The 11,788-nt window shown below is 40.9% G+C and overlaps 1 protein-coding gene across 2 annotated transcripts; it reads left to right on the forward strand.

The window, feature by feature from the left end:
• Window positions 1–24: 24 nt before the first annotated feature.
• LOC139951002 (beta-mannosidase-like) lies at window positions 25–11,116 on the forward strand. 2 transcript variants are annotated; one of them, XM_071949828.1, is made up of 17 exons: window positions 25–133; window positions 958–1,127; window positions 1,754–1,900; window positions 2,429–2,577; window positions 3,098–3,300; window positions 3,592–3,665; window positions 4,111–4,286; window positions 4,977–5,157; window positions 5,507–5,811; window positions 6,110–6,189; window positions 6,371–6,558; window positions 6,897–7,076; window positions 7,515–7,612; window positions 8,555–8,699; window positions 8,960–9,165; window positions 9,357–9,554; window positions 10,292–11,116. In XM_071949828.1, exons 2-17 carry the CDS (start codon window positions 1,019–1,021, stop codon window positions 10,529–10,531), a joined length of 2,679 nt encoding a protein of 892 aa, XP_071805929.1. In that variant the 5' UTR covers window positions 25–133; window positions 958–1,018; the 3' UTR covers window positions 10,532–11,116. The 2 variants fall into 2 exon arrangements, with proteins under 2 accessions (XP_071805929.1, XP_071805928.1); XM_071949827.1 differs by lacking the exon at window positions 25–133 and adding an exon at window positions 175–281.
• The last annotated feature ends 672 nt before the right edge of the window (window positions 11,117–11,788 follow it).

Raw genomic sequence — 11,788 nt, forward strand, 5'->3', positions numbered from 1 at the left:
ATTGGTCAATAGAGGGCGTTCATCATGTAAGACACTTCACGAAATTCAACAACAAGGACATCATTTTGGGGGATTTTAAAGTTTGAGCAGTGGCAAAAAAAGAGCTGGTGGTCGTCTATTTTTATCAGGATAGGTAAGTTACAATACATACATGCACGTAACGGTACATTATGACGTGCCGAAAGTGTCAGTGCAGTGGCAGTGCTGAGTGTGACTGAGAGAGCAGAGAGAGTCAGATCAGAGTGCATGCATGATTTTGTGAAATTGCTGAAAGCATGGAGGTAGACTGAAAGTATTGTTGTATGATGATATGAACTTGCCCCCACAGCACATCCACATCATGCACAAGGTTTATCGCGAATAGCAAAAGGATAACTTTCCGCATGGCGCCACCACTTTTTCACTCATTTTTACAAAAAGGGATATATCAATCAGGTAAATTAAATACTATATTATTTTATTTCGAATGAAAAAGTGGTGGCGCCATACGAAAACTTTTCCAACATACACCGCATAGCAAACTGCCCCATATGCCTTCCCACAACGCATTGCAGTTCTGAATCGCGCTAAACCTTATGAATATGATAATGTTCATTTCATTCCATTTTTATTTTGCCTTTTTGGGTCCAATCTCCAATTTATTTATTTATTTTGTATTATGACCTACTCCCAGAACTATGATGAGCTAGCTATGTTCGCTATCTTCGTCCGTCTCTACGAACGACGATAGTGGAACAAACCTCATATCCCAACTATTTACTTGCACCTTGTACAATAAAATGCACTGCAACACTTGGAACTGCACATTTGTGACATTAGCAGCTATCCTTGGCGTTTACATCCTGACTGAAGGACTATGCCAAGTACCGGGAAAAGGAGAAGAAGTAACTTGTTCTACGGTACAAGTAATTATGACCAATTTTTTTAACTTAATAAAGTTAATTTCTTTCTTTCTAGGCTAGCATTGAATGAAAGGGTCATAAATAGTTGTGCACTACACCGTCAACAAGCATCCGCAATGCGTCTCAAGTACCTTGGATTGATTATTGTACTTTTAGTCATTTCTACCAGAGCAGAAGTTAAAGTTGACCTTGGCGGACTTTGGGCGCTTACAAATGCAAATAGAAGTAAGTCTAAGTGTTCTTCAACATTGTTGAATGGTGGTCAGGTTGATGAAGTGACTTGTGCCTCGCCTTCCATCTCTGGGACTCTGGTTTGAATCCCACCGGGGCACTTTTTAGATTGGGTTTTCAGTCCCTACTTGACTATTTTGGTTTTCCCTTGAATAGTTCTCTGGGGTTTTCCTCCAACATCTAAAACTGAAATTACTTCATTGTCTTCTCTCTTCTCGTTTGGCTCTAATGATTAAGAGCGTTGAGAATTATATCAAAATGCAAAATGTTTTGGTGGGGCTAGACTTGTGGACAAGTCGTTAATGGTCTAACGCGGTAAGAAAGTCAAGTTGTGGCGGTGCTCTTGCGAGATAACTGCTCTCGTGCTAACTGCTGGGACTGTAGTTGGAGAGCAGTAGTCTCGGGGGGCCAGCAGTCTCGCGAGAAAATCGCGGGAATCGCGGGGAGATTCGGAATAGAATCGGAACGCTATCACCGCGACAGACATTTAACAACTTGTCCACAAGTCTATGGTGGGACCAGCTTAAGAAGGTCTTCAAGGTCAAGTTAAATTTTGTGATGCGTTTATTTCCTACCATGCGTACCCCCTGTAAACTAATGTGCATCCACCTTGATTGCAGGTATTTCAATACCGGCAACTGTACCTGGCGGTGTCTACACAGCCTTGCAGACAGCGGGTATAATTAACGACCCCTATACAGAGTACAATGATGTCTTGTACCGCTGGGTGGCCTACGACAATTGGACTTACACTCGCACAATCAGCGGTAAGATTAAAAAAAAGTAAACATCTGAAAAGGAAGAAATATTGAGTATTACAAACAAGTGTTAATTGCACAGTATCTTAGTAGCCCACAGGGTACAATTCGAGGCAGAGGTCGACCTAAGCTGCGCTGGATAGAAAATGTGACAAAGTGGAGTGGTGGAAGCGTAGGAGAGCTGAGAAGAGCAGCGATTGAAAGAGAACAAGTGATGGCGGCGACTCCAGGAGTTCACCCCCATTAGTTTTATAGTGTGATTGTGTCTGTTTACTTTTAAATATGCTGATTTGTTTGTTATAGCTATTATATGCAGGGCCCAAATGGAAAGCAGTTTTTTACTGATTTGGCGGCTAAATAAATAAATAAATAAATAGACGCAATTGCCAACTGATGATGAGGGCAAATTGAGAAGTGGTGTTTACAGCAGTGTTTACTATACAATGTAATCAGGCTAGCGTTAAAGTGACTGAAGACATGAGTAACATCGTCGTTATTATTACATTTCCTTCTATTTTTTCCCCCTTATATTATCAGTAACGTCAAAGCAGCTCACTTCAAAGAATGTCCGTCTCATCTGTGAGGGCCTGGACACCATCTCTCTTATCACAGTCAATGGCAAGACGATTGGCAGATCCAAGAATATGTTCATCCGCTACGAGTTTGACTTGAAGGCTGTGCTCAAGGTTTGTAGCTTCCGACACCACACGCCCAACTGAACAATCAACCATCAGAACACTCTCATCTGTTCACAATCGGACTTTCACCTTTGTTGCTCCCCAAATGTGGAGCAACCTCCCAGTGTGCATTAGAAATTGTAACTCTTTGACAATTTTCAAGAAATCTCTTAAAACTTATCTGTATCAAATTTAATATGTTGTAGTATAGTTCTATTGGTTTTGCTCACTTAATAGCGCTTTGATCTTGACAAAGAGGCACTAAGTATGTAAATTAGTGGGTTCTTCCGTCGAAGCAGGGGACAAAATCTGTAAGAAGTGGTTGTGTAATGTCAGGGACAGTGGTTCATGAAGATAAAGTTACTTGAAGACGATGAAGCTACGTCAAAAACTCCCCCAGACACACCTTCGTCGTGTTGCGCCAGTCTTTTGTCAAGTTGCCTGAACAACAAGTTGACTTCTTCAGTTTTAATCTGAGAGGCGTTACTGACAATAATGTCTCCGACCTTTCTGTCCCTTCCCCCTTCAGGAAGGAAACAACACAATATCCATCGCCTTCCAATCTGCAATCACCTACGCTCTCGACAAATGGAAAGCCCACAAAGCATACGACGTTCCCCCCGACTGCCCACCAGATGTCCAGCATGGCATTTGTCATCCAAATTTCATCCGCAAGGAGCAGTCGTCCTTTGCCTGGGACTGGGGGCCTGGGTTCGCTTCTCAGGGTATTTGGTGAGTTGGTTTGAATCCCATTTTCACTGGTTCAAGTTTTTTATGGGTATTAGCGGGGTTTTTTTGGTGAAAAACCATTTTGGTTGTGTAATGGCCTGAAAAAATTGAATGATCCTGGACCCATTTTATTTATCTTTTTTGAACAGCGAATTCTGAAACTGTTGAAATTTAATAACTACTTCAAACTCTTGAATGCTGAACGTTTTCAAGTAAAATTGAATTAGCCGGATGTTCAATTGGTGATTTTTTTTTTTTATTAGTTGCAAAAACCTTTTTTAATCTTTTGTTCAGGAAAGATATCCGTATCGAAACATTTGACTGTGCGGTCATCAGAGACGTTGTTGCCACGGCAATTCCTTTCACTGGTGAGTATTTGAAACAAAAAAATTATCCTTTTGAGAAAAAAAATAAACGCAGATATTTTGTAAGGTGTTGTGCACACACGCTATGGGGCCGAAGGTTGTGTTTGGTTGTAGCCAAGTATTGTTTATTACAGTGTTTGGTAAAGCGATGTTCTACTGCTTCGTTTTTGAGAGGGGCAAGCGCGCGCACCAGGCATCTCCTCCTTGAGGGGAGTATTTCAAGGGCCTGAAGGCAATGACCTTTGTTGCATCTGTGAAGTATCGGGCCTGTACTGCAGTGTAGAACTAGTTTATAACGATAACAAAAACCTATCATGGTTTGCACAAATGTTACCTCTAAAACAGTTTCCGCAGACATCGGCGATTTTGGGGGAGATTTTTTTTGAGATTTCAATTGGACACAGCATTTTTTACGGTTTTCTCAAAATAGTTTTGTGTCTATTTCCAGATTTACATTTGACGCCCTGGTCTATCCAAGTGACAGCCTTCTTCGAGCTTGGCGCTTCCGTCTCTTGTTCAGGAATCTTACAGGCTGATTTCAAAGTCTTGAATGTCAGCCATTCTGCAACGGTCAAGCTGACCAAACAGAAGACCAACTTCTCTATGAAGTTTCAAGTTCAAAAGGTATAAGCGCACACACTCGCTCACAAGTGTGTACATGCCTGCAACCATGGACCTCCTATTGTTCCACTTTTATTAAGAACTCACTCCGCGGTAGTACAGTTAATAACAATCCTATAAGCTAAAGTAGAAGTCCTAGCCTATTTTCTATACCATCCGCCCGGGTAATAGTGAAAAAGCAGGACAGTTCTTTTCAGAACTGAGAAGTCTCCGGAACACCCGAAATATCTACTCCGCGGTAGTAGAATAAAAAAAAAAGACAGTTCTCTAAGAACAAACTCTACCTGGCAAGTACATAGATACACACATGGTGTTACCGCAAACCAAATATATATTGATACCTCACCATGCAATGCCTCAAATCCTACATGTTTATACTCTAGCTTTTTTGCAACAGCTCCCATTGGTACTGTACACGTTTTCCAACTGTGGACTTTTCCTGAACTGTGGACCCTAGCTACTGTCCCTCTTTTGTTATTGGTCCCGGTTTGAATGTGTGTACCTACCCAGTAACCCTATTCTTAATAAATGACTTCGTAAAAATGTTACCAGTTTATCAGCAGCCCTATGACATTCTGAAGAGTACATTTTGTCTAAGACAAACTTGTTGCAAAAGTGCCCTATATAAGAACTTTTTATTATTGTTTATTATCGTGTACAAATAAATGGATTGACCGTTGATTTGTTATACAGGCAAAGACATGGTGGCCTGCTGGCTTTGGGGATCAGCAGCTTTATCAACTTCAAGTCTCGTTCTCTAACGGAGGTAGATCATCTGATGATCAAGACTCGTCGACAAAATCACTGCTGTTTGGGTTCCGCCGTGTAGAACTTGTTGAGAAGAGTGTAACGGATATTAAAAATGATGCTGCAGGTAAGTCATTGAAATAACATAGGTGTGAGGATCAATTCAATTCATTCAACATTTATTTCCATATTAGTGAAAAAAGGAGAATAATAGACAAATTAGATACACATATTTAAGACAGTCAAGAAAATACTAAATGAAAATGAAATGAAAAAGTATAATGTAATTGATACAGAGCAATGATGAACAATTTTGCTTAATTAGTTGAGTGAAGCCCGGCTTATACTTCCAGAGAGCGCGTACCAGTTATTGTGTCACCAAAATTGGCATTTGCCTTCGCAGGAAGTATGAACCGGGCTTTAGCCAGGTATAAATAGTAAAAAACCATGAACATTTTCTTTGGAATTCCAAACAGGTCTGTCGTTCTTCTTTAACATCAACAATCAACGCACTTTCATCAAAGGGGCCAACTGGATCCCCGCAGATGCATTCCAGGAGCGTGTGTCTCGCCCGCGGCTGGAGCGTCTTCTACAGTCTCTTGTAGACGCTAACATGCACGCCACAAGGGTGTGGGGAGGCGGTGTGTACGAGCAGGACGCCTTCTATGAAATCTGCGATGCGCTGGGTATCGTGGTGTGGCAGGACTTCATGTTTGCCTGCGCTATGTATCCGGTGGATGAAGAGTTTCTTAGCAGTGTGAAGTCGGAGGTCATTCAGCAGGTATAAAGGTCAAAACAAAATTTGTAAAAACATGCTTAGCGTCTTCGCTTGCCCTCTTTTTAGAGGCCGCCTCCATTTTTTAATTTCTTTTTTTCAATACAAAAGAAAGGATACCTTTTAACGATCTCAGATGAATTTTATTTTTTTTTTTGAAAAATAGCTCAGCTGGTTGTCTTTAAAAGAAATTTAGGCTGGCCATTAAAAAAAATTTAAAAAAATGAAACCTCCTTCCATTTTTCAAAAAGGCAGGACACTAATAATAATTTTGATAATTTTCTCAAACGAATTCTTTTTGCAGACAAGACGTCTTGCGAGTCATCCTTCTATTATTGCATGGAGCGCTAATAATGAAAACGAAGTCGCCCTCAGACAAAACTGGTATGTACCCTTTATAAAATCATTGGCTATTACTGTAGATGTTTGCCGATTCCAGTAATCTAGCCGTAGCCAGTTTGACTTTGGGGCACTGAGAGGTGTAAGGGAGTGAAGTTCTCCTGTGTTATTTGTTTCATCTTCTGTTATCTAATTGATGGAAAAGTCAATAAATAATTCTTTGCAGGTATGGGACAGCCAATAATTTCTCGCTGTACCAGAAAGATTTTGTCACCCTGTACATCAACACAATCTTGGACGCTGTGAGAGAGAACTCTAAGTTGCCCGCTGTCAGTTCCAGTCCTTCCAACGGGCCTGAGAGTGAAGCCGAAGGATGGGTCGCCCAGGACCCTACCGACCCTCATTATGGTGACGGTAAGGCAAAGTAAATATTTAAGGCAGGCTTGGGGATGATTTCATAGCGGCTGCCTAAGCAGAAAATATTCCCTAACAATTTTCTGCTTAGCAGAAATGAGCAGGATAGCAGAAAAAAGACATTTTCAAATCAACCCTGAAGACTCATCTTTATTTTTACAAACATTTCAGTAACATTCCATAGACATTTGATGTTTTCATTTTTCTTGATCTTTGCACCCCTGGGGGACAACCAAGAGAGAACCAATGTTGGAAGTTATGCTCCTACTCTAGTGGTTCGGCACGACTCTAGGGTTCCGTCTGAATTGGGTGTTAACAAAACTCTCTTATCCCGACAGTGCACTACTACAACTACAACGACGATTGTTGGAATACGTCAATATATCCCAAGCCGAGGTTCGCATCGGAGTATGGCTTTCAATCATGGCCCTCGCTTGAAACGCTGAGGCAAGTTTCCAAGGCAGGTGATTGGTCGATGGATAGTAACTTCAGCATGCATCGACAGCATCATCAAAATGGTAAGACCGAAGCTGACCTTCTTTTCTTGAAAGGTCGTACTCTGTTTTCTGTGAATTATTTCTTAGCAAATTATAGTTCTCCTGAAGGGATCAGGTTGGGTTAGTGGTTTCTTTCTCTGCCTTTTACCTTGTTGGACCCCAGTTCGAACCCAGCCTCAAACCTTGTGGGTTGGGTTTTCAGTCCCCACTTCAATGCTCGGGGTTTTTCCCCATTTGGGTTTTCCTCCCACATCTTGAACGGAGTATTTCTTGTTGTTTCCTATTCCTATTTCCTATTGCTGTTATTGGTCTTGGTTTCAAAAAGAGCTAGGATTGATCTTAAGATGTATATTACTATAACAAATATTAGAAGTGCGATGTCGCCAATACAAATGACCCCAAATGACATCACAAAATTGAATTAGACCTTGAAGCCACTCTTTAATGAATATTCATTAGGTAACAAGCAGATGATGGATCAGATCACACGGCACTTCGTCGACTCTACATCCCGTAATACAACCCAACGTTTCATGAACAGAATTTACCTAACTCAGGTATAAAATTTTTTACTTAATGTATAAATCAATCTTTTAATAATACATTTATAATGTATCCACTTAAGAGTGATCAAGACTCACACTATCATTAAGTAGGATTTGAAACTTTGCATGATGGAAATACGATATGGAAAGGTTTGCGGTAACACTATGTAATGACTATCTCTAAATGAGTTGGGGTGGTTCTGAAAAGAACCGTTGGTTTTAACTCTGCGTTTCGATCAGTATGCTCTGATCGTCTTCTGACTCTGATCGCTTTCTCCAGAAGACGATCAGAGCATACCGATCGAAACGTTGAGTTGAAACCAACAGTTCTTTTCAGAACCACCCCAACTCAATTAGAGATAGTCATTGCATGGTGTTACCGCAAACCTTTCCTTATCTATCATTGAAAACCAAAGTGGTTGACCGTGTCGAGGTGCATTCACCACATGATATCAGAGGCTGGCATAGTTTATCTATTATTGAAAACTGCAGTGGATGAATGGTCAGACAGTAGGAGGGTTGACTGTACTATGTAAATACATTCACCATATGATAACATATTGTAGGCTGGCATAGTGCATATATCAATCAACATCACAGTAGATGATATTGAATGGTCAGACAGGAGGAGGGTTGACTGTACTATGTAAATACATTCACCATATGATAACATATTGTAGGCTGGCATAGTGCATAAAGAAATCATTCAACATCACAGTGGATGATGTTGAATGGTCAGACAGGAATGATGGCTGTACTGAGTTGATGCATTCACTTCATGATAACAAATTGCAGGCTGGCATAGTTTATCTATCATTCAAAACCACAGTGGATGATATTGATTGATCAAACAGTAGGAGGGTTGACTCTTCCAAGTTGTAATCAACACTAGGATGTATTCCCTCACAAAAGATTTACCTCTCAAAACACACTTTCACTGATTTATAATTCCAGATATCACAAGCACTCTGCTACAAGTACGAGACGGAGCACTATCGCCGACTTCAGAGCACCCTTATAGACGGTGAGGGTATGACAATGGGGGCGGTATACTGGCAGCTCAACGACATCTGGCAGGCGCCATCTTGGGCATCCATTGGTGGGTAACCCCAGAGTTTTATTTAAATGATCTTTTTTCGACCGGTGATCAGAAACACCAGAGCTTGAGTCCGGTGCTCCTGAATGCTCTGCCAAAACACTTTCCGTTTTTGACGGATGCAATGTCGTCAAACAAAAATGAATGAGCATGGCTTTAAAATTAATGATTTTTTTATTTTATTTTTATTTTGACCTTGAATCTATAGTTCTTGAATCTATAGTTATTTTCAAATGACTGACTTGTTTTAAACTCCACCACAGAATATCAAGGCAAATGGAAAATGCTTCACTACTACGCCAAAGATTTCTTTGCTCCACTTCTAGCGTCCGGCGTGGAAAACAACGACGTTCTGTCCGTCTATGTGATAACCGACGTTCACCCTATCTTGAATGGCACTTTGAACATCTCTGTGTGGTCATGGGCAAGCCAGACCCCGCTGAAATCATGGCAGTTCCCTTTCAAGCAGGTCAGAAGAATGTAGGGGCTGATGTTGGCAATATGAACCTTGAACCTTGAACTCAACAGAAAAGCAGTGAGGTCACAATCATTAAAAGGCAATCTTATTTACCACCCTCCCTGATGCCACAGTCTACAGACCCACCCTCAGTTCCCCTTACCAATAGGTCTAATTCATTGTTTTCATTTCTCCCCTGACAGCATGTCCGGCAAAGTGCAGTGGCATATTATGTTCGCAAGACGGCAGACATCTTGTCGGAAGCTAACTGCCCCAAGAGAGAGGCGTGCTTCTTGACGTTCCAAGTCACTGGCATCACACCATCTTTAACGTCGCCGTTAAACCCTTACTTCTTAACATCATTCATCAAGGCTGTGGGACTAAAACAACCGAAAATTGCTGTAAGTCATTGAAGTTGGTTTAGGGTTGAACAAAGACAAATTTACAACAGCGGATCTTGAACCTTCGACCTCCAGATTACCGTGCTCTACAAACTGAGCCTGATGTTAGAGGTCTCCCTATGTCAACATTAGGGCTAGATAGCTCAGTTGGTAGAGCGCCGGCACGTTAATCCGGAGGTCGCAGGTTCAAGTCCTGCTCTAGTAATTTTTTCTTTGTTCAACATAAATATTATTACAAATTTTACTCAGTCAGTTTCCCTTGTGGTTGTTGATCCTTTTAACTCCATTTATTTTGTGAAATCGGCTGCTGGCCTGCGACCAGTGTAAAATTTGAGTGCTTACAGTCCTGAGTATTGTCATGCTGACGATGACTAGAGCAAGCTAGTCGAAACGTTATTTGAGACCAATTTAAGAACTGACTCTGCGGTAGTACAGTTAATTACGATCCTTTAAGCTAAAGTAGTAGTCCCGGCCTATTTTCTATACCATCCCAAGTAGTAGTCCCAGCCTATTTTCTATACCATCCGCCCGGGTAATAGTTAATAAGCAGGACAGTTCTTTCCAGAACTGAGAAGTCTCCCGAACACCTGAACAATCTACTCCGCGGTAGTAGAATAAAGAAAGGCAGTTTTCTAAGAGCAAACTCTACCTGGCAAATAGATACACTCATGGTGTTACCGCAAACCAAATATATATACATACTGATAAAGTTGTGTATTTTTTGTTCGCCCCCTCAGCATTCCGTTTTGCAAATTGAAGGAGACACTTTCTCAATCCAGCTGAGTAGCCCAGCCATTGCTCCCTTCGTCTGGCTGGAAGCTCCTGGACTCCAGGGTCGCTTCTCGGACAACGGCTTCCTGATGGTAGAGGAGTCGCACACAGTGGAATTCTACGCATGGACGTCAACGACTTTGGAAGAACTTAAGCAGTCGCTAGCTGTAAAGTCGCTCTTAGATGTTTATAACGACGAAGAATAATTATAATAAGATCATAAATTTTGCTTTTAAAGTGCACACCTAAAAATTATAGGGCGGCCATGAAGCCATGGTCAATGTTGCCCTGTTTTTTGCCTTGGTGCCCTTTCAATTGTTTCCCATAACATAAATTATGCTTATAAAGCGCATACCTAAAATTGTATAGTAGCCACAAAGGCCATGGTCCCTGTTGCCCTGGACTTGGCATTAGTGCCCTTTCAATCGTTTCCCATAGGCCCCAATGGAAGTGCCCCCAGCAAAATGAAAATGGTCTTGCCCTCTCAACGGCTCCCGTTGATCGTAAGTTGTAGCCCTCACCATGTTCAACCTTGAGATGTCGGGCGATACCTCATTAAAAAAATGTTTTATTGGATAATGAGCGAGGTTTGCCGTATGGTGGTTTAACCACCATGTATGGGCAAACATTGTACGCAGTGTTTTGTTTTAATAGTTTTTGCTTTCTACTTCACTTCAAAAGTGTGTTTAATTTTTCTTTGAAAAAGAAAAAAAACAATAATTTAAATTATGTAATCTTTGTCTGTCGAGTCTATATCATGTGCAAACGTTTTTGTTTTTGTCATTTTATAAAATTGTCTTTGAAAAAGTGTTAATTCATAAAATAATCAAAGATTTGATTGTAGTATTTTCTGTAGTAAATTGTTAATAAAAAAATGCATAAAAATTAAACAATGTGTCTAAGGTGAGAATTATTAATTGACTTTGGCTCGTAACATTTCACATATTATTTTGCCTTGATGTATTAGTATATCATAATACTTCACAGCGCCCAAGGAGTTTTGTCGCTAACCAGCGATTCTCTCACCCTTACATCTCGGCTTCCACCCCCCCCCCCCACCCCCACCAATGGGGCCTTCCTCTCAATGCAATGTATGAAAAAACGGAGCCCAGCCCCACCCTAAATATTCACCTGTGTGACCTTAAGTTATATTAAAGGAAATCTTTTAGATATTTTTTTTTCATTTGTAACTTTATTGTTACACGCCAAATATACTGAGAATTTACACAATATTTAAGAATATTCATGCTCATAATGTATTATTGATGATATTAATAAAAACGACACAACAGACTAAACATTGGGAAACAAAATTGTGTCATTTCTTGTCCATGACATTTTGTTGTGGCGTGAGAGCCCCTTTAAAGTTACAGCGTGGGTGGACTTTGGCAATAGTATGGCGCCGTAAACATGCCTCGATGATACATGTATTCTCGTTACCGACGTCGGGGTTGTGGCCAACC

This window comes from Asterias amurensis, chromosome 18 (genome assembly GCF_032118995.1).
Source record: "Asterias amurensis chromosome 18, ASM3211899v1".
NCBI lineage: Eukaryota > Metazoa > Echinodermata > Asteroidea > Forcipulatida > Asteriidae > Asterias > Asterias amurensis.